This window comes from Eumetopias jubatus, unplaced genomic scaffold, assembly GCF_037043125.1.
Source record: "Eumetopias jubatus isolate StellerSeaLion01/CBP00866 unplaced genomic scaffold, mEumJub1_p1.0 scaffold_12, whole genome shotgun sequence".
Taxonomy (NCBI): Eukaryota; Metazoa; Chordata; class Mammalia; order Carnivora; family Otariidae; genus Eumetopias; species Eumetopias jubatus.
Genome location: NW_028274818.1, coordinates 25,834,638 through 25,861,166, shown reverse-complemented (window position 1 = coordinate 25,861,166; position 26,529 = coordinate 25,834,638). Strand labels below are relative to the sequence as shown.

At 48.5% G+C, this 26,529-nt stretch overlaps 1 protein-coding gene across 8 annotated transcripts in view; it reads left to right on the top strand.

Annotated features, from left to right (window-relative positions):
- The window catches only part of NFASC (neurofascin), a 172,926-nt gene that overhangs the window by 80,870 nt on the left and 65,527 nt on the right, over positions 1 to 26,529 (top strand). For 7 of the 8 annotated variants that reach the window (XM_028120359.1, XM_028120360.1, XM_028120357.1 and 4 more), the window contains exon 1: positions 24,912 to 25,002. In XM_028120359.1, the coding sequence (XP_027976160.1) occupies positions 24,912 to 25,002 (91 nt within the window). Of the gene's footprint in view, positions 1 to 3,139; positions 3,246 to 24,821; positions 25,003 to 26,529 lie in introns of those variants that run through there. The other variant, XM_088029041.1, reaches the window with a different exon arrangement.

Sequence of the window (26,529 nt, the reverse complement as noted above, 5' to 3'; positions counted from 1 at the left end):
GCAGGGAGCCCAATGCGGGGCTCGATCCCAGGACCCTGGGATCATGACCTGAGCCGAAGGCAGATGCTCAACCATCTGAGCCACCCAGGCGCCCCATAACCTCCTCATCTTTAAGGTTCTCTGTCTGTCTGTCTTTATATCTATCCATCTCTCTTCAAATCACAGCTCTCATTTGATACAGCAACCTCATAGGGCAGATCTGATCCCCAGTTTTCAAATGACAGTAAAATATTTGTACAAGGATTTGTTTTGCAAGTGTTTCCCGCACATTATCTCACTGTAGCTCCCTGATGCCCTCATATAGGCAAGGAAACTTTTATTAACCCAGATATGCAAATGGGGATACTAAAGAAGCAGCTGTGGAACAGTGGGCCTTTGGGATAAGAACATGGGGGTTTGAATACTGACTCAGTGGGTTTATTCCACCTGTTTCCTCCAGTGTGAAATGGGGATGATGATATCTGCATCCTTCATCATCAGACTGGACTGCTGTTAGGATTAAATAACTATGATTTGAAAGAATTAGCATTCTAATGATTTCTTGTTTCTCAGTCTGTTCTATCACTTAAAATGTATTTGTATTTTGAAAATGTTTTGCAAAGGAGAGAATTACGTAATGAACCAGACATGCCCATCATTGTCTGCAACAGTCATCAGTACAAGGCCAATCCTGTCTCAGCTATACCCCCACCCACCTTTTCTTCTTTTGCTTTATTGACCCATTTTCAAAATAATGAAGTATTTCCCTGACAGCCTCAAAATGGGTTATTTGGAGTTTTAAAAGATATTCTTAGGGATTCATAACATATTTGTTATGTTTCAATCTGTTGCAGTTATGATCCTTGTTGATGTCCAGTTTGACCAAGGAAACCTTATTCTGGTTGGCTTTTGAGTCCTTTTGGCATGACTCTTGTAGTCTTTGACACTGCTTTTGTTCTTTTGGTTTGATAAGATGTTCTAGGCTTATCTTGTACAATTGCTGCTTCAGACATTTCCCCAAGGAAGCCTGATTACTTTGGGGTGGGGGCGGATAGTATTTAGAGTTCATAAACTGATTGCCAGGGGTGCTTAATCCTCCTGGGTTGATCCTTGTTTCTAGGTCTTACAGTGAACAGAGCTAGGGAGTATGCTTGTGTGTGCATATGTGTTCATGCATGCATGCATGTATGGAAGATAAAACATAGGAAGGTCATTCTGTTACTGCTGTTAACAATCAGGGCTACAGACTTTTTACCTGATCTCATCAATCTTACATCTGTATCACCATTCAAGGAGAAAATCTTTTTTCTCAGCAACATCAGTAGTATTATTCCTTTGACTTATCCCACAGTACACTACAAAATTCTCAGAATAACAATAAGAAGAATATAATAGTACCATCAATAATATGATTATTGAAAACAGTTTAGGGTTGGAGGGGCACAGGGAGTAGGGCAGTTCCTTTTATGCTTAAGTATATTCTTCCAAGGATATTCAGTCAGATTACTGTGTTTTAATTTCTCTATGTATAGTGCCAACCAACTGGACCCATGAACTCATTTGTTGCATTTTATTTGAAATTTAGGCATTTCTTTTAAAAATATTCATTGTGCTTTTATAATTATGTCAGATATTTACATGTTCCAAAGCAAATTCACACAACAAGGTCTATTTAAAACCCAGCTTTTGGGGCGCCTGGGTGGCTCAGTCTTTTAGTGTCTGCCTTCGGCTCAGGTCATGATCCCAGGGTCCTGGGATCGAGTCCCAGCGTCGGGCTCCCTGCTCAGCAGGGAGTCTGCTTCTCCCTCTCCCACTCCCCTTGCTTGTGTTCCCTCTCCCACTATCTCTCTCTCTCTCTAAATAAAATCTTTAAAAATAAATAAATAAAACCCAGCTTTTATCCCTGTCCCATCCACCTCATCCCTCCCCCTCTCTGTAGGTTTTTAAAAAAAAATTTTTTTTAAGATTTATTTATTTATTTGAGAGAGAGAGAGAGAGTGCTTGCACAAGGTGGATGGACAGAGGGAGAGGGAAAAGAGAGTCTCAGCAGACTCCTCATTGAGCGAGGAGCCCAACGTGGGGCTTTATCTCATGACCCTGAGATCACGACCTGAGCCCAAACCAAGAGTCTGATGCTTAACTAACTGCGCCACCCAGGCACTCCTTAAATTTTATTTTATGCTTTATCTTTTTATCGTCTTTTTTAAAAAAATAAGCAGATACATATTTATCTTCGCATTTCTCTCCCTTTCTTAAATAAATGATAGCACATTAAACACACTTTTCCCTATCATGTTTTTTCCACTTAATAGTAGAGATCACAACATAGGCACATAGGATATATTTTAGATTCCTAGAACTGGGGTTGCCAATCAAAGAGTGAGTGCATGCATATTTTGATAGACATTGCCACATTCCCCTTTACAAAGGTGGATTTTACCATTTCCTGCAGTCACATTTTAACGTTAAAGCAAATGATTAAGTGAGATATGTTATCTGCACCAAGAAAGGTTAAATGGTTGCCCAGAAGGACTAGCACTGGGCTTGAACCTGTAAGTTCTAACTAACTAGCAGTAACTTCTCCCCATTTTACAGATGAAGAAACTGTGAGACACATGCAGGGAAGTGATCCACCCTAAATAACATAACAAATTAGAACTTCAAATCCATGTCCCCTGACCCTAAAATTAGATCTCCTTTCAATGTTATAGATTTATTTATGGTGAACTCAGTTTGATTATCTGTAGGTGGGGAAGAAAACCTAATAATAGTTCTCCTAAGTTAAGACAATTAATGAGATAATTATGGGTAAATTCCCCCATGAGTATAGGAGAAATTCTCCAAGATACGGCTTAACTTCTTTAGGTGAACAGGGAATCAAGCAATTAGATTATGATGTCAGGACACTAATAATGATCTTATGGACGCGAGAGACCACCAAAGTCTGACATCTTTAGGCACCTTGCAGAATTGCTCTCGTTTCTTGCACAGTGCCTTGAATTTCTTTAAACAAAGATGTCATTATGCTAAGCAAAACTTTCCAAATGGGTGTGGACAACGATGTAATTTCCCAGTGAATGAACAGACTGCAAACCACAAACCTTTTCTCTTTCTTTCCTAGAGTGACCCTGGGGCTCTTTGTGCTTTTGCTTTGTGACAGGTTGATTGACTTATGTGCAATTTGGGACCCTGGAGTTTTCCTTCACGCTGCAGGCTGGAAGAGAGCCTCTGGTACTGCAAGAAGGAGGCTGAATGAGGCAGAGACGGTGAGTAGGGTGAGTGGGGCTTGTCCTGGTGCACGTGGCTCAGAGGTGGGGGTGGGGGGAGATTCTTGCCTCTCCCCTTCTCTTTGATGAGCCAAGGTTCTTTGGCTTCCCGAGTCCCATGAAAGGACATCTCCTTCCTTCTCCCTGGAGCTGGCCACAGAGCCAGACCTCCAGGCTCTCCTTTGCAAGGAGGCTTGCACTGGGGAAGTGCATCTCCAGCAGATGCAGTCAGTGGCATTAGTCTTGTCATTGTCCCAACTGTCCACCTGAATTGAAAAATTGGGAAACAGCTTTGTGACCCGCACTCCCTGCCCCGCCCCACGTAGCCTGGCATCCACAACCTGGGATCCTCCTGAGTGACAGCCTCGGCATATGGGGGGCAGTCCCGAGAACCCCTCCTCTGGGCGGGGCATTGGGCCCCAGCAGATGGACAGCTGTCCATGGCCCAGTGAGCAACCCGAGGCCCACATCACTAAAGCAGACCCTGTGTGCACAGTCTGCATTGTTCCATTCTCAGCTAGAATTTCCTGCAGCCTGCAGCTCCTGTTTTAGTCCCAGGCTGGGGTGGCAGGGGAGGAAACTCGGGAAGTGAAGCCTGCAGTTTTAACGGAGGAGGAGTCACTGGTGACAGATTACAAGCTAGCGGCCTGGAGGCCTGCACAGAGAAAGGTTTCCTTATTCCTGACTCTGGGCACCTCTGCCTCACGGCATTTTGTCTTTCTCTCTCCAGCCCCCTTTCCAGATGTCTTCTGTTCTTCCAGGAGTTGGAGATGGGGCTGACTGGGGCGGGGGGTGGGGGGTGCGTTGCTGGGGGCGGGATGCAGGGAGGGGTTTGAAGGGTGGGAGCAGAGCCTGCTGATGACATGGATTTCAGATCTGGACAAAATCCAGCTCTACTTGCTTGGTGACTTTAGGAGTGTTTCTGACTGCTCTAGGCCTGAGTTTCCAGGTTTATACAATGGGGATAATAATGGACATCTTGGAAAGATTTAAGATTAAATGTAAAAAGAGCCCTGCACAGTGCTTGACACGTAGCAGGTGTTCAGTAAAGGAAAGTTATTATTATCTAGCCTATCAACAGAACTCAGATATACTTGTCTTATCAAGGTAGTTTCTGTGTGGGCAAGCTCTTAAAACACTGTCAGGTTTCAAGGACTGCATGGGAAATCCATCTGACCACAGGGCTTTTCGCTGAATCATTGTTACTAAATATTAAACTTGAACATACAGCCTGACTTTGGGGGTGGGAGGCACCATTCTTTTGTCTTACTGTTTTTGGAGGACTGTGATCGTAAAAGTGGTATACCAGGCTATTTTCATGGGCATGTAAGGATATGGAAAACAGCATGGGAACAGACCCCCCGGGTCTGGGACAGAATCGGGAGGTAGTCAGCGTTGCATTACCATGCCCCCCCCCCTCTTGGTGCTTTTTCAGGTACCCTCCCTCTTGTCTGTCCCTGTACCCGCCGGAGGCCCTCATTGCCCTCCCTGGACACCAGCACTGTAGATTGCCTCCCCAGACCCCCGCCTGAGGACCCCCACCCCTTCTCAGGTGATAGCGGCACCACAGGCCAACGGCACATCTGGCTGGCAGCTGCAGTCACTCCCACGAGAAAACTTGTGCTGGCTTGCACCTCTGAACACTTCCAACCTAACCAGCAATCCCTAGTATGTGTTCAGAGCTTTATTTTTGTAGTGCATCCATTTAATTATGCCATTTGACTTTCATGACCATTCTGTGGTGCGAGCAAGGCTAGGGTCTTCATTCCATTTGACTGAGGAATATACTGAGGCTCAAGAAATCCACAAAATTCATTAGCAGCGGAGCGCATCCTAGAAGTGAGATGCCCTGAATTATAGGCTGTTTTTCTTGCCGTGACATCACACTGCCTTCTCCAGTCTCAGGCACTGGCACCTCATGAGGGGTCAGTGGGTCAGAGGACTTTCAGACACACAGAGAAACCTTTAAAAAGAAAAAAAAAAGAGTGCAGAGAGTACATATGAGCAGGCCCATATGGCTATTGAGGAAACAATGAGTTCTGAGAGAAGGGGAGCTGATCCAGGTTTCTTTAGAATGTGATAATCATCATCCTTATAATAATCCACATTCTGAGTGCTCCCCATATGCACCAGGCGCTGTGCTCTGTTCTTGACATCGCTCTCCCATGTAATCCTCACAACACACCTATCAGATAGGGCCCGTTATTGCTCACATGCTGCCGGTGACAGAAATACAGAAAGATGAAGGCCTGTGCCCAAAGCTGCATATCTAAGAAAGTGCCAGGCCTTGAATCTGAAGCCCAGCAGTCCAGCCCTGGGACCCTAACAGTTGGGTTTGGGGTGGTCACTTCCAAGTCTTCCTGGAAACTCTGGGTAGCCTTCTCTAGGCCTGCCTCCAGCCAGGTTCCAGGTGGGAATCTGATTTCGGAAGCCTCACCAGGCCAGTCCTCTGTTTGTCCTCCTTCCCTCTGGCTCTTCCCCTTTTGTTGTGAGGCCACTGCCATCTGGAGCTGCTCCAGGCATCTGCTCTCAACACACCCCTCCCTCCCCCGTGAGGCACCTTCCCCACTCAGCCTAATCTCTGCCCTTCTCCTCTCCCCCACCCCAGGGCTGCGGCTCCGGGTCCTCACGAGGCACTTGGAGCAGACACCTGCCCTCTGATGCAAGGCAGAGAAACCTCCCAGTTCCCCAGGCCTTCCGCTTCTCAGATAGATCCGTTGGGTTAATTGCACTCACGCTCCTAAGCCCTTCTGCCTGTTGTGGAGAAGCTGGGCCTCCTCTGTCCAGAAACATTCTAACAGGCCACCTCGGACAACGCGAGCTCAGGATGCATGGCTGTGGGCTGCTGGAGAGGGGTCAGGGATCTTCATTAGGAGCTGTTTTGCATGTCCACCCCCTGCCCCAAGACTGATTCCCAGGCCCTGAGGCAGCACCCGTGCTTAGCCACCTTCTCCTGGGGTGCTGAGATCTGCAGGCTATAGGTGTGGGGACGTGGTAGCTGCAGCAGCGAAGTCGGTGATAGATACAACCCCTAACAGCTGTCTACCTCATTTCTCCCGAAGTGATGCAATCTCTTCTCCACCCCGAGAAACCCACCTTTTTAGCAGAAGCGGGTCTGGTGAGTGTGAGACAGCAAGTCACCTCTGAGTTTCTATTTCTAACAAGAGGACCGCATCTCTAGCCAAGAGAGAGGCGGTTCTACTTGAGGATGGATGCACTTCTCAGGGCATAGGATGCAGAGCTTTCCTCTGCACCGCTGGAGCCAGTCTCTGGTGTAAGCACTGTGGCTGCCAGCACTTTGCACCAGACTCCCAGACACATGGCGCATCTTCTAACACAGGCAGCCACCTTCCCGTCTGTGCCACCTCCCCTCCTCCAGGCTCCTGTATTTTCACACCCCCAGCCTGCAGAAGCCTGCGGGATGGCAGTTAGATCCAGACTGATGTCTGTCTAGGATGTAAATGGAGGAGGCTGGAGGGGGGTGGCAGAAGCCACTCCTTCCTGCTGTCTTCGTCCTTTTCTCCCAGTGCCCCTTTATCAGTCCAGCGGGAATTTTTAAAAATGCAACTGGGGATGTGCTATCCCTTGGAATATCAGCGGCTACACCAGTAAGGAGAGCAGGACGGAAGTTACCGCCGAAGAACTGACGCGGCTCTCCCTCTCTGGGGCTGACTCCAGCCAGGCACAGTTGACATCACAGGTCATGGGGCATGGTGGAAGGAGCTGACATTAATAAAGGGTAGGGGTCTCCAGCAGTGTGAAGTGCTTGGGTTAAGAAGACCCTGGCAGAAGCAGGAAAGAGGAGAGCCCAGAGCTGCTTTGGCTAGTCTGGGATCTTACAGGAGCCTCCCTTTCTCTCTGGTCTGAAGTAGACAATGCCTATGCAGATAACCATATGTTGGTTTTAAGAGTGAATAGTAACTCCTTGGCCACAGAGCCAACGTTTGGTTATTTGCACAGGCATTGTGCATTTTGTAGATCTACAAAATAGGCTTGTAGATTCGAAAGCCCAGCTCATCCAAAGCCATGTAACAATGCAATACACCAGCTGTAACTTGGGGAATAGGAGAAAGGACCAGTGGTTTTTGAATGCCAAGTTTGTGCCAGGCCTTGAGTTAGATGCTGTACGTAAACTTTAGCTCACTAACTGATGTAAAATGAACTGACTCAAAACAATCCATTTAATTCATAATCATCGCAACAACCTTTTAGTAAGTGTCTTCATCCCACTCTTAAAGACAAGAAAACTGAGGCTCTAAGAGAGAGTAAACACATTGTTGAAAACCACACAGCAGGTGGATGGCTGAGGGGGTGTCGAAGCCCGGGTGTGTGGCTCCAAGCCCATGACTTTGACACATGCCGGAGGCATTCTGTGTCACTTCCTCTTGAAGCCACATCTCTGAATCTATGTCTGGTGTGTTTCCCCTGGTCTGCATGATGTCCTAGGGAGTTCATTGTTTATCTCTATTGATTAAACCCAGCCCTCTTTGGCTTTGAACAAACAGGCTCTTGATCCTGTGAAGGACACAGGAAAGAAGTAGAAGCCACTGCCCCCGCCCTCAGGAGGCTCACAGTCTGATTAAGGGGCTGAAGGTCCTCTCTCCTGCATCCTAAACAAGCTTCTCCTCTAACCTTGGCCTCTTTTTTTCCTGTTTGAGCTCAGTCTTTTCAAAAGCTTGTGCTTTTCAAATGGCTTCAGAACCCTGGTCTGTGAAACCAGGCTTAGAATCCCACAAACAGAGGACGGAGTAAGCAGCTTAACATGACTGATGTTGTGAGGGGATGGATCCAGATGGTAGGTCCTCAGATGGACAGTGGGCTGGACTCCAAATGGGGCACCCCACTCAGGGAACCTGGGAGCCCACCGGTCAGTGCCTGGTGTAGGAAGCAGTATTTGAAAGAAAGATGGCTAGGGCTTAGACGTACAGTGGTCTTCCTTTAGGAAAGCTTCTGAGAGGGGTTGAGTTTCCTACCTGTTATCTCTGTAGCATGCCCTCTGTACAGCATTTTGCAATTTACTGTGGATTGAGGGACAGAGCTGTGACTCGCCAAAGGTGGCATACAAACTCGTAGCCCTCCGTCGTTTGTTTTAAATCAATATCCAATATATGAAAGTTCCAAGTCCCCAAACCAAATTCTTCCTTAAACTTTTCAACTGACAAATTCTACAATTATCTTCATTTTAACCAGAATTTGTTGGATCCCATTAAGAAACTTAGTTCAAAAATAAATAAAATAAATAAATCTTTTTAAAAAAGAAAGAAAGAAACTGACTTAGTTCAGTGGGGTGCCTGGATGGTTCAGTCAGTTGAGCTCTTGGTTTCAGCTCAGGTCAGGTCATGATCTCAGGGTCCTCTGCTCGAGGATTCTCTCCCTCTGCCCCTCCTTGTGGGAAAGTGTGCACTCTCTCTCTTTCTGTCTATAATAAATAAATCTTAAAAGAAACTTAGCTCATTAAATCCCTTTCAACATTTGAAACTATGTTTGTAAATTTTATCATTCACTTTCCTTTTTGAAATATCACAGTCCTCTAACAAAGCCTTCCCATTCCTTATGTAATTCTTTTTTCTTATTGATATTTTAAATAACAGCTGTAATGAGATATAATTCCCATACCATCACCACAGTTAATTTTAAAACATTTTCATTGCCTTTGCCCTCCAACCCCCAAAAGCCCCATACCCATTAGGGGTCCCTCCCCTTCCGCCACTGTGGTCTTCCTCTAGCCCTAGACAATACTGATCTACTTTCTACCTCTACAGATGTACCTACTCTGGACATTTTATATTAGTGGGACTATGCAATATGTGATCTTTTACAACTGGCCTCTTTCACTTCGCACAATGGTTTCAAGGTGCATCCATGTTGTAGTGTGCCTCTGCACCTCACTCCTTTTTATGGCTGAGCAGTATTGCATTATATGGATGTACCACATTTTATTTATCCATCCATCAGGTGATGGACATTTGAGTCATTCCACTTCCTGGTGATTTTCGGTTATGCTGCCGTGAACGTTCCTGTGCAGATTTTCCTGTGGACATATGTCTTCCGTTCTCTTTGTACCTAACCAGGAGTGGCGTTGCTGGGTCATCGGATCACTCTATGTCACCTTCTGAAGGACCCTATGTCTTTTCATACTAAATGCAAGCCTCTCTTTCTGGCCTTCTACCTTCCATGTCCATATTTTCTTCCTCCTGGGCCCCTCCTCCTTACCCTACCCAAACCTTGGACCCCACCCTTGGAGACCTGTCACATAGGATTATGATCACTTCCCTCCAGCCTTAACGCTCAGCCACTTTCCTTTAATGACAGGCCCCAGGGAGACAGCTGCTGCTACTGTGGATGTTTCCCCACCCCCTCAGCATGAGGGTGGGGGCCTCACAACCGTGTCTCTCCAGCTGTGAAGAAAGATGTGTGCCTAATTGCTGTGAAACTTTGTCCCTGAGGGTAGAAGACAGGAAGCCAGACAGTGAGAAGCTAGGTTGCTGAATTGGAGAGAGGTGGAGCTCCTTTCTTCTTCCTGGAGGTGCCAGAATTCCTCCCCAAGGGAGTTATTCCCTACCCGGCCTCCCAGGCCACCTTTCCTGGCGTCAGCTTGGTTTATGCTAATGGCTCCGAGGTGGGGGCTGTCCATATATGTTAGCTTCTGTTTCCTTTACAATCTGCTTTACCTGCTAATCTTTATGCAGAAGGAGACTGGCCAGAGCTCAGTTAACCACAAGCAGGGCCAGCGAGTGGAGCCTGACGCATGGAAAGTCACAGATAGCCACAAACCTTATTTAAGCCAGCCCCTGCACAGCATGTTAGCCCAGCTAGTCCTCAGCTACACTGACAACATTGGAGAGCCTATCCCATTCCACGTCTGTTTCCGAGCCCTGCCTCCTAGAGGATGAATGAATAAGCAATAATAATAGGGGGAGGAAACGTGCAGCCCCAAAGAACTTCAGAAAGCTGGCTGGATTGTAGCACCAGTATTGCCCTTCCCCGCGTGGACAGCAAACCGCTGGCCCATACGGGAGCTGCCAACAGGACCAGGCTATGGACCAGGCCACCTGTATACTTTGGGCTTCCCTGCCAGGCCAGGCTAAGATGTGCCAGGCTCCAGCTGGCCTGGATGAGACGATGGAGAGATGAGATGATACAGCAACCCCACTTCCTCCATATATCAGGCTCTATGTACAAGGATGTTCATTGTGGCATTATTGTAATGGAGAAAAAATAAGGAAGAACAACCTAAAAAGGTCTTTGACAAGGAGATGGCTAAAAGCTGTGTGGTGGACCCTCACGGTGCAGTTAGGAAAGAGAATCACTGCAGGCCTCTGTGTCCAAGCTCCACTGGCTTGGTGACCCAACCACTTAGGCTGTGGCAGTCAGATGAGGGCACTGCCCTGCCCCCCTGGAAGTGGCTACACTCTCTTGGTGGGTGCAACCTTCTTGTGGGGCCCCAGCCTGCCTGGTGGCTTATGAATACCAGGGTGCCCTGTAAAGTACTTTGTGCCCCTATAGAGCCTGGTGCAAAAACTGGATATTCACTAGATATTCGTGGCGGTCCCCTTGAGGGAAGGGCCTCTTCCCCCTTTCTTCTCTTCCATTCTCTCCCTCCCTCGACCCCAGCCAAGTGGTTCAGGTTTCAACCTAAGATTAGTTCTGGGTGTTGAGCAGAAAGCAGCTGTTTTCAGCCAAATCCTTAATCTTAAACCCAGGTGTCCCCCCTTGGCTCCCTCCCCAGGTGGGAATCAAGGGCCACCTGATACAGTTGTTCCCCCATCCCCCACTCCTGCTGACCCCTGTGGCCTCTGTAAACTTAGCTGAGGCAAGAAGAAGAGGTGCTGGGTCTGCTGGGTGCCCGTGCCTGCCACTGCCACCAAATGGATCACTAACAACGGTTAAACACAGCCCCTTACTCCTCCCAGTTCTCTCCCTGTGACAATGAAAGGGAGCCAAGGCTGTAACAGCCACTGAGCAGATGGAGACCACCCCCCTCCAACCCTGAGAAGGGAGGTGGGGGAAGGGGGGAGTCGAATCCCATATACTGGGTTTCCTTGGCTATTGGAAAAATCCTACAAGGCAACTGGTTCAACTCCATGAAGGCGAGGAAGCTGGGTCTCTCTGCTCCTGGGCATGGGGAGAGGCCAGCGTCTAGAAGCAGGCTGGTGAGTGATTTCTTAGGCTGTCAAGCCCTGGTGCCCCAGAGGGTTTGGTGTAGTTACAGATTGCACTTTAGAGTGGGAGGTGGGGGCATTGTGTGGGCAGACACTTTCTTAAAGATGCTGAGACATGCGGTCATTCCGTGGGGGTGAGGAGGGGGATGTGGGGAAATGTAATCTTTTGGCAAGTGCTCCCAGAAGAGGAAGCCAAGGACTCCTCCCCGCTGCTCCCCCTTCTACGCTTGTCTTATTCCAGAGATCCTTCTGTCTTTCTCCTCCTTGCTTAGCGCTCTGTCTCTTTGGGACAGGCTGTTGATTGTCAGTAGGGGGCATTTCCAGTTTCCTAGGAAACCCACCCCCTGGCCTTCAGATGCCCGTGAGCAGAGGGAGCGGAGCAGGCTCGGGTCACCATCTGTTGCATCGTTTATTCCTTGGCATGAGAGAGATGGAAGGGAGGTGGCGGTGGGGATCAAAGAGCAGGAGGGGGGGTGGGGAGGAGGGTCCGCTGTAGCGCCCAGGGCAGTCCCTGTGCTGCAGGTGGACTTCAGGACCCAGGACAGCTTCAGGACCCAGGACAGCTACACCAAGCTGCCGGTGGACTTCAGGACGCAGGACAGCTACAAGGAAGCCCTGGGAGGGAATAGGCAGGCTGGGGGTGGATGGGAAAGCAGTTCTGGGACTAGTGCCTGGCACAGCGGAGTCCCTGGATTCTGAGACCAGTCTGTGGGATAGAGAAAACAGGGTGGCCCTGACAGATCAGACAGAAAGCTCTGAGAAGGGGGTTGGGGGGAGAATTTCAGAAAAAAAGGAGATGAGAATGTCTGCTGAGAGGATGCTGGATAGATGCTCCTCTTCGGTTATTGCTGTTTTCATGACTCAGGCTTATACTGTAACAATGGCTTTGTCATATGTGATATTAACCAAGGATTTATAATATACTGATTTGCTGATGGGATAAATATCTCCCAGTAATAGGCAGTGTCTGATGAGATGGCTGTTCACTCATCCTACACACATTTTTTTATACTGTCTCACTACAGAGGGAGGCAAGACATGGACTCTGAGCTCAAGAAGTTCAGAGTTTGATGCAGGAGACAGACATGGGAATCCCATGGGCAGGAAGAAATGACTGCGGGAACAGAGTTGGTGGCATCCTGGGGAATACAAGGGAAATGCAGGCTACTATTAGCGGGAAAGCGGGGTCAGTGTTGGGATGGGGGGCGGGGGTCACCGTTCAGGGCCTTGGTGAGGAAGGGGATCTGCACTGGAGCGAAGTAAGGGGATAGCATTTCTGGCCTAGGCAAAGCAGGAGCAAAGGTGGCCGAAGGTACAGAAGGCACTTGGCCTGTTCGGGGAGTGGCGTGGGGCCTAGCGCTGGACCAGGTCCTGCTGGAGGAGAGGCTGCATGGGGCGGGAGCCAGATCACAGGGGCTTGAGTGCTGGCCACAGAGTGCAGGGCAGCTCTGTGACCACTTTCTCTGCCCAGACAGATATGATAGAGATGACCACAGGCAGGACATACACTGGCTCTTTGTTTCTTCTTCAAGAAAGAAAACGGGAAGTGAGTGAGAATGTGGTTATTATAGTGGGAACCCGAGCCACTGAATTTTTTAAAGATTTATTTATTTATTTAGAGAAAGAGCTCACGAGCGCAGTGGGGAGGGGCAAAGGGAAATGGGGGCGGGGGGGGTGCGGAGAGAGAAAGAAAGAATCTCAAGCAGACTCCCTGCTGAGCGCAGAGCCTGAAGCGGGGCTCAATCTGATTACCCTGAGATCATGACCTGAGCTGAAATCAAGAATCGGATGCTTAACTGACTGAACCACCCAGGTGCCCTCCTCCCCCTGAGCCACTGATTTATATTGATGCATAAATCATTTGCAACTATTACTGGTTTGTATTGGGAACAAATTAGCTGAGAAATACCCTAGCTCTGAGTTCCGGGTTCCAGCTAAGAGAGGCGCCTGCCTGTCTGCGTGCCCTCCGGCCCAGGGTAGGACACCTCTGAGCTCTTTCAGCTCCCACACACCTGGCCCTGCCCACTTCTTATTTTGAGGTGCCTTTATTGTCTCTTGTCTTTCAGCTGCCCTCTCTGATTTCCGAACAGGTTGCTTCCGGATGGTTATAGTAATACGCCCTATTGCTTTTTTTTTTTTTTTAATCTAATGCAGAATGGTGGAGTTTTATGTGGGCTCTGTTGGGCTTTTATTATCTCTCTGTTCCCTCACAATAGCCTGTGGCAGTGATATGTGAATGTATTCCTTAGTTGGTTTTTGTAGTACTATTCTAGTCATTTCATTATTTATTCTGAGAACTAATTGCTGGCATGTGGCCTCATGGTTCTAATTTGTTGGTATATCCTAGGCATTATTCATTCAGGAGCACAGCCTCCAAGTACCTGCAGAACTGCTTCGTTCATGGCTCTGAGGCATCAAACTGAACATATTCAGTTCCAAGCTCATGCTCTCCCTGCTCCCCAACCACTAACAGATTCATTCCCCTTTCTGTAGTTTTGATACCAATCATTAGCATCATCCTAATCCGGTTTTGCAACCTAGAAACCTTGATGCCGTCCTTCTTCTCACTGCCCGCTACCAATCAATCATCAGCTTCTGGTGATTCTAACTCAGAAAATATCCTCACATCTCAGGGGTCCTTGGATACTGTTAAGCCATCAACCTGTTGCACACATGCTCTCTTACACTGTATCTAGAGAAACCTGTGGTATCTGGAATCTGGGAGAAGATAAGTGGAGTGACAAGGAGAGGAGATGTGGTCTGAGGAACCTCACCCTGGGGGTTTCCTGCCACAGCAGGAGGATGCTGTAGAGCAGAGAATGGCCTGCAACTAAGCCCAGACCAGCCATGTGATGGGCAGAATGATGGGCAGGTCACAGGCCCTGTCTTGGACTTAGGTTTACCCAATGTTCAAAGAAAAGTCTTGGGGTGCCTGGATGGCACAGTAAGTTAGGCGTCCAACTCTTGGTTTCAGCTCAGGTCGAGATCTCAGGGTTATGAGATCAAGCCCTGCATTGGGCTCAGTGTTCAGAGCAGAGTCTGCTTGAGAATCTCTCTCCCTCTGCCTCTCCCACTCGTGTTCTCTCTCTCTAACTAAATAAGTCTTTAAAAAGAAAAGAAAAGGAAAGAAAAGAGAAGAAAAGTCTTGTGTGGAGCAGAGTCATTTGAGGTTGTCAGGAAGGAACACAATAAGAATAGTAAAAGCAGCTTAATTGGTGTTGTGGTTCACTTTCTTATGCTGTATCCATCTGATTCTCCAGCAACAACCATCAGAAGCAGGAATATTTATTTCCATTTTTGAAAATTTTAAGAAGGCTTGGGAAACAAGTAATTTACAAAAAAATAAGTGACAGGATTGAGGCCTTTACTTGGATCTTCCATCCCATAAATATTCCCTACCAGGCACCATGCCAGGCACTGGGACACAAGAATGATGGGGACATGGTCTAAGCCTCAAGAATTACAGAGGTCCCTGGGCGGCTCAGTCGGTTAAGCACCTGACTCTTGATTTCAGCTCAAGCATGATCTCAGGGTTGTGAGATCGAGCCCCAGGTTAGGCTCCGTGCTGAGCGTGGAGCCTGCTTAAGATTCTCTCTCCCTGTCTCTCTGTCCCTCCCACCCCTCGCTGCGCATGCACATGCACTCTCTCTTCTTCTTAAAAAATAAAAAATAAAAAACAAGCCACAAAGAAAAGAGAAAGGTTAAGCCAGTGGCAAGCAAACTACAGCCCTCAGGCCAATTCCAGCCCACTGCCTGTTTTTGTAAATAAAGTTTCACTGGAAGATAGCTATGCCTATTCACTCTCTTATTGTTGGTGATGGCTCTTTCACTACAGTAATAAAGTTCAGTAGTTGTGAAAGAGGCTGTATGTCTCACAAAGCTCTCACAAAGCCGAAAACACGATCTAGACCTTTACAGAAAAGGTCTCCAATCCTTAGTTTAAACATATAGTTTTACCAGTGTGCTAAGTGCCCCAAAGAGGTAGGATAGAGATGGACACTCTCAGCTCCGCTGGGGGTGGGCAGTGGGGTGGGGGTGGGAGGCACAACGAATTAGTCACAAAGCAGAAGATGCCTGAGCAGCAGGTTGTTGCAGACCGAGTAGGAATTAATCACGTGACAAGGAGAGAAGGTCTTTCGGGCACAGAGGATTGGCACTCGTAAAGTGTGGAGGTTGTAAATGGTGTGACATGCTTAGAAAATGGCATGCCACTTAGCGTTCAGCATTTGGGTAGGGTCCGAGAGCCCTGCAGGAGCCTGAAATCCCAGAGCCTTGCTGTACTCGGGAGTTTAGATATGATTGTATAGACTGACTGGGGTGATATGGAAGGGTTTTCACCAGCACTGATAGGATCAGACGGGGGTTTAGAAAAATCACTGTAATAGCAGCGTGGCAAATGGATTGGACAGAGACCAGTTGGGAGGTTATTGCTGCAGTCCATGAAACATGGCGTGTATTAAAGGTAAGAGAGTGGGAGTGAGTGTGGCGAAGGGAATGGGAGCAAGAGACACCAGGAGGGCATGGTCCAAGGTTCTCGGTGCTTGGTGTGGGGTACGAGAAGAGCTGGGATTTCAGGGTGATTCCCAGGTGTCTGGCTTGGGTGGCTCGGGTGGGTGCCACCAACAAAGACAGAGAATACAGATAGAGGGACAGGATCCCAGCGGAGACACAGAGAACATCAGGCAGAAGTAGAGGATCTGGCAGTGTGATCAGTGCAGCCATGGAGGTTGGCAGGGCCAGAAAGAAGAGGAGCTCTGGAGTGCTGTCTCAGAGGCCAAGGAGGAAGAAGGTGAGGAGGGATGGATGGAGTGGTTGACAATTGCTGATGCTTCCAAGAGGTCTAGCAAGATAAAGACTGGGAACTCTGGAGTCAGCCATTGGGAGGCCAACGGGAGGTCTGGAGAGAGAGTTCTAGAGTTTGGTTGGAGGAGTGAAAGAGAACTCAGTAAGTAAAGGCAGAAGCCATAGCCCACTCTTTAAACAAAGGAACTTGCATGAGATGAGACGGAGGTGGAAAAAGTTCAGGTATATATAGAGGAGCTGTGGGATCCAGAGAAGATTCTTTTGGTTTTGTTATGAGAGAAACTTGAAGGCGTTTCTCTGCTGAGGCCTGGAGCCAGTTGAGAAGAGTTTGGAAATTGAGGAGCATGCTAAGCGGATAGCTGATGGTCGAGGGCAGGTCTCTGCAGAAGGGTGGGGCTGGGTCCAGCAGAAGCAGACAGGAGGAGGGAGGGACATTTCTTACACAGAAAGTGGAGGCCATGGGAAGCTTAGGCATCCAACCAACATTTCCAGGGGCATTTCAGTTGCTAGTGATAGAAAACTCGCTTCCAAGCGGCTTAAAAATTAAAGGGAAGTTTTAATGTGAGCATATATGCAATGTAAAAACCCACAGTTAGGGCTTGCTTCAGCAAACGCTCCATCAGCGACACAAACAGTGGCATGAAGAATCATGTCTTCCCACATCTTCCCTCTGCCTTCTGCAGTGTTCCATTATCCTCATATGACACATGGAGACACCCCCCCACTCCCACCCACTTGGGGTATACCGGGGATCGTGAAGCAGTCCCAAGAAGCCCCCAGGCCTCAAGGCAAAAATGCTAATGCTGGGAAGCCGGACGGGTGGGTTTCCAAGTCTGGCACTGCCACCCCAGCCTGGTGTGTTCTTCCTGGCCGGCATGCCTCGCTCTTGTGCCCATGCATTATTGCTGTGGTGCAGGGCTTCTGCATTTGGAGAGTTAGACAGTTGTACCAGGATTTTCAGTTCTTTGTTTTACTAATAGAATCCTTTCCTTAAATAAAACCTTAGGCAAAACCCAGTGTAAAAACGGGGACTCTGAGGCAGCCCTGGTGAGAGTCAAGTGTAGGGCGGCGGCTGAGCCCCACCTGCTCCTCCTCCCCAAATGCCCTCCCCACTTAGAGAAGGTCCCCAGAGGCTGCAGAGCCTTCTAAAGGGTCTTCCTGCCTCCACCATTGCCTGTCAACCTGCCACCCTCCACAGAGCAGCCAGGGTGGTCTTTGTGAACAAATATCCTCAGATACCCCACCACATAGAACCCTGCAATAACCTCCTGACATGCTTAGAATAGAATTTAAATTCTCTGCTTTGGGGGCACCTGGGTGGCTCAGTTGTTAAGTGTCTGCCTTCGGCTCAGGTCATGATCCCAGGGTCCTGGGATCGAGCCCCACATCAGGCTCCCTGCTCGGTGGGAAGCCTGCTCTCCCTCTCCCTCTCCCCCTGCTTGTGTTTCCTCTCTCTCTCTGTCTCTCTCTGTCAAATAAATAAATAAAATCTTAAAAAAAAAATAAATTCCCTGCTTTGGCCTTCAGAGCCCTCTGTGAGTATGCCCTTGCGTGACTTATTCCGTTCTTCCCCGTGTGCTTCCCCAGGCTCTGGCCACGCTGGTTTCGTTCAGTTCCTTGCACCTACCCCTCTGCTTCCTGCCACAGGGTCTTTGCACGAGCGGTTCCCCTGGCTTGGGGTGTTTTTCTGACCCATCTTTACAAAGTTGGCTACTCCTTGCCCTTTAGATCTTAGTCAAATGTCACCTTCTCACAGAGGCCTTGACCATTCACTTCCCTTTCCCTCATCACCCTAGTGTGGTTTCTTTTCTTTTCTTTTTTATTAATAGACTTTATTTTTTAGAGTGCACTTATAGATTCATAGCAAAATTAAGTGGAAGGTACAGAGATTTCCCATTTACCCCCAGCACCCCCCCCACACACAGCTCCCCCACACCATCACCATCCCCACCAGAGGGGTGCATTTGTTACAGCTGATGAACCTACCCTGACGCATCATCATCACCCACAGTCCATGGTTGACGTGAGGGCTCACTCCCGGGGTTGTCCATTCTGTGGGTTTGGACAAATGTGTAATGACATGGGCCGACCATTAGAGTCTCATACAGAGTTTCACTGCCCTAAAAATCCTCTGTGCTCCACCTGTTCATCCCTCCCTCCTGCCCAACCTCTGGCAAGCTCTAATCTTTTTACTGTCTCCATATATGGTTTTGCCTTTTGCAGAAGGTCACTCAGCTGGAATCATACAGTACGTAGCCTCTTCAGACTGGCTTCTTTCACTTAGTGATAGGCATTTAAGTTTCCTCCATGTCTTTCCACAGCTTGATAGCTCATTTCTTCCTAGTGCTGAATAGCATTCCATTGTGTGGATGGACCCCAGTACGTGTATCCATTCACCCACTGAAGGACAGAGGACATCTCAGTCGCTCCCACGTTGCGGCGATTACAGACAAGGCTGCTCTCAACACCCCTGTGCGGGTCAGATCGTGTTTCCTTCATTGTGCTTATTGCTACCCAATTTGTTTTTGTTCGGCATTTATTTCCTGTCTTCCTCACTGGAAGGAAGGCTCCATGAGAGCAGAGAAACCTTGTGTCTTGAACTTGTATATTCTCTAAAGTGGTCCCTGCTGCCAGGTCTGTGAAATGAATGAATGGCCCACTGCCTGCTGCCCACAGGTCCCAGGTGGGCTCTGCTTGCGGAGACGTGGGACTGCCCGCTGAGCCGTGTTCCAGCACTATCCGTCTTTCCTCCCATCATCACAGATGTGTTGTGACCACGGGCACAGCCCGCCCAGAGCGGGGCTGCGGGAATGTGGGGGGCTTCCCACGATGACAGCTTGCTGGAGCCGTGTGCCTCTCCTCCGTCTGCCAGGGACAGCTTGTGGCACCAACACCAGGGGCCCCCCAGTCTGGGGAAAGAAAGCAAACCAGGATGCAGAGAGAAGGAAAAATAGGAAAGCAGACTGATGCGGAGTGGCTAATTATTACTCCTTGCTGCTGTTACCAGTAACCTCATGTATGTAACCAGGATGCTTCCTTCATCCCTGTGAGTTCAAAGCCTGCTCAGTGATGGCAGTTAACATTTACCGAGGTTTACTCTGTGTCCCATGCTTTGCCATGTGCTCTATGTGGGAATTGTGTGTTAAGTCATCCCAGAAGCCCTCCGGAATATGACTGTGTGCATTTTTCAGATGAGAAATACAAAGCTCCGAAGGTTCAGGACTTGCCCATGATCCCCATCTTGTTGTAGAGGGCAGCTTCAAACCCACACAGTCCATGCTCTCGAACTCCACGGACGGAGGCTGTCATGTCCAGAAGTCCCCACTGAGTCACCCAACTCACATACCCATCCTGGTCCCATCTTAGACATTTTGAGTCCAAATCTCCCACAAGGCTTGCAAATTTAAAGTTTAGGAAACTTGAGAGCTTCAGTTCAGGGAGGTTGCGTAAGTGAATGAAGCATCTCTGTGTAAGATAATAGAGGTTCTAAGGGCATTCGAATTCAAAAAAGGTTTTTTTGAATCCGAAGGCCTGGTTTGGCCACTGCCTAGAAGTTTGAGGGTCCAGGGATTTGTGTGTTTAAGTAGTGCCCAGGAGATTCTGATAAGCATCCAGTTTCCTTCCTGTATGGGTACATTGTCATCACAGCACCTTACCGAATGCTATTTGGATTCTTTATGAAACAGTGAGCTCAGTACTTCACAGGGCAGAACATTTCATGTTTGGATAACTCTGTTCTCTCTCTTTTATTTCTTGTCTTTTCACACAGGGGTTGTGGGGTTGGGGGGAGAACTTCAGATATACAAGATTTGAGTTCATCGTCTTCCCCAGTTCATAGTACACCATTAGTCCACACAAGATTTCTCTTTCAGTTTTTTTTATTTTTGTTCCTTTCCTCACTCTCTCCCCCTGCAATCGCCCTCCCTTTAATGTATTTTATATCCTTGCAGTCCACCTCTTACCTGTTCAATCTGATATAAAAGGATCTTTCAAACACATCGTATGGTAGTGTGTGCGGGCGGAGTCTTTATTATCATGGACGGTATTGTAGGGTGGCTATAGTCGTTAGGTTATTCTTCTTTGCATCTCAGAGAAGCAGCTACCTCTCTGAACTTTCTCCCATTTGGTTCTAGTTTTGCCCTCATGGACCTAAACAAAAAAACCCCACACCCTCTCCCACCATTCCAAGACAGTCATCATGGTCCCTCTTCTGCAGCCCCCATCTGCCCTCTCACAGGATATGGGATTTTCCTTATTCCTCCCCAGGATGCTCTGTAGTTAGATGGCATTCCCCTTGAAGGGTCCTGACCACTCCACCCACCCCCGCAGCCACATCTGGATGATGTACTTCTCTACTCCTAGCAGGAGAGGAACCTGAGATACTATGTGACTGGGCCATACAGCAAGATAGTGTAAGAAGTAAGATTTGGTTAGAAGCATGCATTTAACTGTTTTCGGTTGGACATCCCTGCCCTTGGCCTTTTCTGCCTGGTTATCAGGATAGGGGAACTGTAAGTCTCGGTGGTGTGGGGGTAGCTTCAGGTGGGGCATCTCCCTCCTCACTCCACCTTGGGTTCTCTGAGCGCAGCACTAGAAGCCCCATGCCCAGATACCAGTTGACACTCCCTTCCTTAGGTGTAGGTGGAAGGTCCTTCAGGATGTACTGGAAGGATTGCAAGTCATGTACCTATCTTCCAGGCTGAGTGGACCGGGCACAGGGAGCTGAGGGTGCCTATATCCCCATGTGGAATAACCCCCCCTCCTCATCCTCTGCTGTTTTATCTGTATGAGCCCTTTATAGACACCAGTGCTTACATTTCTTTGTTATTGAGCTAAAATTGACATATCATAAAGTTAACCAATGTATAGTGAACAATTCACTGTCATTCAGCGCATTCACAGTGTGTGCAACCATCACCTCAATCGACTATTGCTTATTACTCCGGTGCAATCCCTTTCTCACCCCCAAAGGAAACCCCATACCCATTAAGCCATCGCTCCCCATTCTCCCTTCCCCTCTGCCTCTGGTGAGCACCCCTCTGTGTCCTGGCTGTATGGATTTACCTTTTGCATCTTGAATATAAATGAGATCATTCTATATGGGACCTTTTGTGTCTTGCTTCTCTCATTGAGCATAACCCTCTCAGGTTTCATGCACATCACAGCATGTGTAGTACTTCATTATCTTCCACGGCCAAATAATATTTCACGGAACGTACATACTGCCATATTGCTTATTTGTTCCTCTCTTGATGGACATTTGGGCTGTTTCCGCCTTCTTGCTGTTGCAAATAATGCTGCAATGAACATGTGTGCACATGTACTTGTTTGAGTCCTGGTTTTTAATTCTTTGGGGCATATATCTAGAAGTAGAAATATGGGGTCTTATGATAAGTCTATGTTTAATTTTTTAAGGAAGCTATACATTTCTTTTTTAAATAGCAACTCTACTCTGGAGCTTTCCTGCATATGGAGAGACAGGGGAAGTAGGTGAGGAGTCAGGAGATCTGGGTTCTTTTCCTGGCCTTGCCGCTAACAAGCCGGGTGACCTTGAGCAAATCATTTCCCCTTTCTGGGCTCTTGTTTCCTCATTTGAAAAGTAAGGGGACTGCATAAAGCTAAATCATCTTTCAATTCTCTTCGTCTTTTAAGATTTTATTGGAAAAATTGGGTTCCAGAGAGAAGAGAGAGAATTGTCAAACAGCTATACATGATTATCTCTATATGCATTCTCTACCGTGTTTTTAAATTGTGAGTTAAAAGCACCCCAAGTAATTGGGCTTTTTTTCCCCCTGCCTATGTGTTTCTAGCTAATGAGTAGCTTCTGGCTTATTTCCATCAAGATTCCCAGAACAAGATATCCTTCTCTTGCCCATCACTTCCTACAGCTTGGCAACTCCTGAGCAAAACGTGGCCGTCATGAAGCCAAGACTGGAGCCATTCCATCCCCACGGTCCTGTCTGAAGGAATGCTGAGCCTCCTCCCCTGCTAGTTCTCTCATCACTAAGGTGTCAGCTGGATCACCTGAGTCTGTCTGGTCTTTGGAGATGTCGAATCCAAGGAGAGGAGTTAGCAGACTCTTCTTCAGTCCATGTAAAGACCATCTTAGAAGGTTAGGAGGAAGAACCAAGGACCTCCGGTGATATTGTCCAGCCAGGAGGTTTTCCTCCTTGGGGGATTTCTACTCTCCTGAGCCTCTTTCAGCTGACTGATTCCCTGGCCCGAGTGCAGTGCCTCGGGAGGGAGGGAGTTTTTCCTCCACTAATCGATAGCCTCCACAGTATGCCATCCAGGTCCAAAGCATGTGTTCTCCTGAGCTGCCTGCTGGCTTTCTGGGGGAAGCATGAGGTTTTAAAAAAACACGTGATCCAAGTGTTTTATTTCATTCGGCCAGCCATTTATTTGCTCATTTTTCATCCATCCATCCCATACTTTTGAGTGCCTCCTGTGTTTTCAGCACGTTAGATTTTAGGAATAAACAAGATGAGGCACCTTCCCTATGGTGCCTTCCTTTTTTAATAGAGAATACAGACGAGTGGCTTTTGGAATGAATAAAATGAATACAAAGTGACAAATGCTGGGGCGCCTGGGTGGCTCAGTCAGTTAAGCATCCAACTCTTGACTTCAGCTCAGGTCATGATCTCAGTGTCATGAGTTCGAGCCCCCATCAGGTTCCATGCTCAGCAGGGAATCTGCTTGAGATTCTCTCTCTCTCTCTCTCTGCGCCTCCAGCCCACTCATGAGCTCTCTCTCTCTCTCCAAAATAAATAAACCTTTAAAACAAAAGTGACAAATGCTATATAATGGGGAGGGGATCGTAAATGATGTTCAGGAGTACAGACGAGGGACACACAAGTCATACTTGGCAGATCCTCATGAGAGGGCAGATTCAAAGCATGTTCTAGACAGAAGCTAATCTGCACAGAAGTCACAGAGCAGGACGCATGAGGGGACCTGGCAGGTGACCAGTGTTGGCTGGAACACAGAACACAGAGGGAGGGTGATGGGAGGCAAGATTGCAGAGGGGGCCGGGAGGACATCTGAGCCACCTCGAAGGATTTAGCTCTCTGGCCGCTGTGAGCTAGTGAGTTTGATTGGGGAGCGGCACACTTGCATCTGCACTTTAGAGAAGGACAACTCTGGTGATGGTGGAGAATGAGTCAGAGGAGTAAGAGTAGAAGTGGCGAGAGCCCTCAGGAAGCTGTTGTGGTCACTGTCATGAAACAATGGTGACCAGAACCGGGGTGGAAGCCGTGGGAAGGAAAGCAAGTGGATGGAGTCCAGAAATATACCTGAGGCTGGGGGGCTGCTGTTGGGCCCAGCTTCCAGGAAAGAAACTGCTGCAGTTGGAATCCGAATCCTTTAGCTGGCCCCACATCCCCGCCCAGAGGAGGTGCCTCATCCTCCAGGTCTTCAGAAGGGTAACCTTGTCTCCCAGGAGCCAGCCCTGGAGCCCTGCTCCTTTTGCCAACAGCCTCAGGCAGGATAGATGGGAGACGGTGGTGGGGTACAAAGAAGAGGAGCATTCTGGGGGAACCTTCTCCTGCCACCCTCTTTGACTCGGCCTCAGGGCAGAACAGCCCACTGCACCCAGTTTGAAGACTCCACGTTTCAGACCCCATGGCAGTCTTAAAGCACTCTATCTCAGGGCCTTCCCTAGGCCACTCTGTTCTTTTTTCAAGCATAGTTAACATACAGGATTGTATTAGTTTCAGGTGTACAATATAGTGATTCAGCAGTTCCAGACATTACTCAGTGCTCATCAGGATAAGTGTACTCTTAATCCCTTAATCTGTTTCACTCATCCCCCACCCACCTCCCATAGGCCATTCTCTCTCAGGAGGTGGGGAAAGGGGTTTATCTCTTAAAGACTCATTCTAGGCCCCTTGGACAGTCATTTTTAATCTTTCCCCTTAGAGGGCCTGGAATGATTTGTTGTGCTTGAGAATGTGAACATTGGGCTGTCATAGTATCTCTCATTCTACCAACCCGGTGGATTCCCCTTCTTCTGGGTCATAGTCTCAGCATTGCCGTTATCTCTAAAGGGTCAGCATCCGGGACCACTGTATCTTTGCTGCACAAAATATCTGCAGAAATCCATTTTTTTTTAAAAAAATCCTTTAAGCAGCCAGCTTTCACCTGTCTAACCCCACATAATACATAGGGTCCAGAGAAGCTATGAGATTGGTGTGTTGCTTACTGGCCCAGTGCATGGCATCCTAGGTGCTGGACCAGTGGGACAGTGTTTTTTCATGACTCTTCCATGCAGAGTTGCCCTTCCTTCTAGAACAGTGGTTCTCAACTGGGAGTGGTTTTTCCTCCAGGGGACAGTTGGCAATGTCTAAAGACATTTTTGACTGGGGGGAGGAATGGGCCCTACTGGCATCTCATGGATAGAGGCCAGGGATGCTGCTAAGCATCCTGCAATACCGAAGATCGTTGCCCGCACAAAGAATTGTGGGTCCCCAATGTCAATAGCACAAGGTTAAGAAACCTTATTTAAGAACATCGGTCTATGACCAAACCCTTGAGTTCTTCAGGCCCTGTAGGGTTGCTAGAACAAACCACAAGTTCCAGAAAAACTCACTTGGCATTGTATTTCTTTCCACAGCTGAGCTCTGTCCGGGAGGCCCAGGTAGAGCGGCTGGAGGCAGCAAGACCTCGCAGGCCGGGGTGCAGGGAGCGGGGCCCCGTGCTGAGGATGGCCAGGCAGCAGCCGCCGCCCTGGGTCCACACAGCCATCCTGCTCTGCCTCCTTAGCCTCACTGGGGCCATCGAGATTCCTATGGATCGTGAGTACTGCTCCATCCTCTTCTTTAATTCTCTTGATTTGGGGCAGAGGAGTTGGAGGGGAGGGATGGTCAGGGGGAGTTAAGATCAGCTTTCAAAGAGGCTGGAGAGTGGGGTAGCGGTGGATTCTGGGTGCAGAGCTGGGTTTCCCTCCAAAGAATGGAGGCCGGCAGGCTTGTGTTTGGGACCGTGAGACGAATCGTGTAGCACAATCTCTGAGGACTGTGGCTGAGCCGAGGCTTGCGCTGTCTGGAGCCTGCTGAGCAGGACCGGAGGTGGCAGGGTTTGCAAGTCTGTGTGTCACTCAGGAGTTCTTCCCTCTGCTCCCCTCCCACGGCCCTCTGCGGTCTTGACTTGCCCATCAACGTGGAGCTTCCAAGGACCCAGTGTAGCAGATAGTTATTTGCCTTTCTAATATCTGAGCTGGACCCTTGGGCTGTCTTGGCTGGACTGAATCAGGGTGGATGGCCTGGGGAGGGTTGGGGAAGGGAATTATTCTGCAAAAGACTGGGTCTAAATGAAACATTAAAAAAGAGCTCCATTATAATGCCACTGTGGGAAAACCAGGCACTGATTTCTCGTGTTTGTTTTCAGCTCTCCCATGGCAAAGTTGGGAAGTAAAACCTGTGTCATTCTGTGTCCCACGGTGGGGGTGTTATTTGGCCATCAGAATCATCAGGCAAGGGGCTTAGGATGCTGATATAATAGCCCCATCTCTAGCAGCCATATCTGTTGTTATGTTCAGAAGGGGCCCATGGACTGGCAGCCCCATTCCTTTGCCCCGCATTTAGATGTGTACCACCTTTGCCATAATTCTGGCTCTTCCATCAGAATGTCTTGGCATTCCAGTGCTCTGATGTGGGCATACCACCTCTGTCGCCTGTTCCCTGCTTCCAGAAATAGATGGGACCCACATGATGCCAACCCTGACTTGGGCTCTATCCAGGTGACAGATGTCCGGGGAGGGTTGGGAGAGTGATACAGCCTCCAAGGAGTACCCACCGAGCTCTCCTAAGCCAGGGCCTGGGGCCTGGAGTTAGCCCAGTTTGGAGAAGAGTTGCACATACTTCAACCCCGTCCCGCCCAACCCTACCAATAATAGCTGCCCAGAGGAGTAGGCACTTCTGGGTAAGAGAAGACTAGCAGAAACTATAAGTTGGACCCAGAAGCAAGATGGTCAAGGCCCCTGCTGCCCTCCCAACAGCCCTGTGTGTGTGTGTGTGTGTGTGTGTGTACACGCATGTGTATGTATGTGTGTGTGTATTCAGTGGGAAGGGGCGGTGTCGTGAAAGGAACTGTTCCCATGGAGACCATCTGTGCTGCTAACTCAAAGAAGAGTGTCTCATTAACAATCCCAGGCAGACAATCTAATAAGGAGCACGATAAGGCCATGTCCCTGGAGAGGAGAGGGTGTGCCGAGGAAATTGGGTTATCAAGGAAGTGGTGAAGGCTCATTTCTCTTCTGCTGCTTCTCCTCACTCATTCACCTGCCACTTTGATCCCTTGGGCTAGTGGGTGAGGGGTTCCTC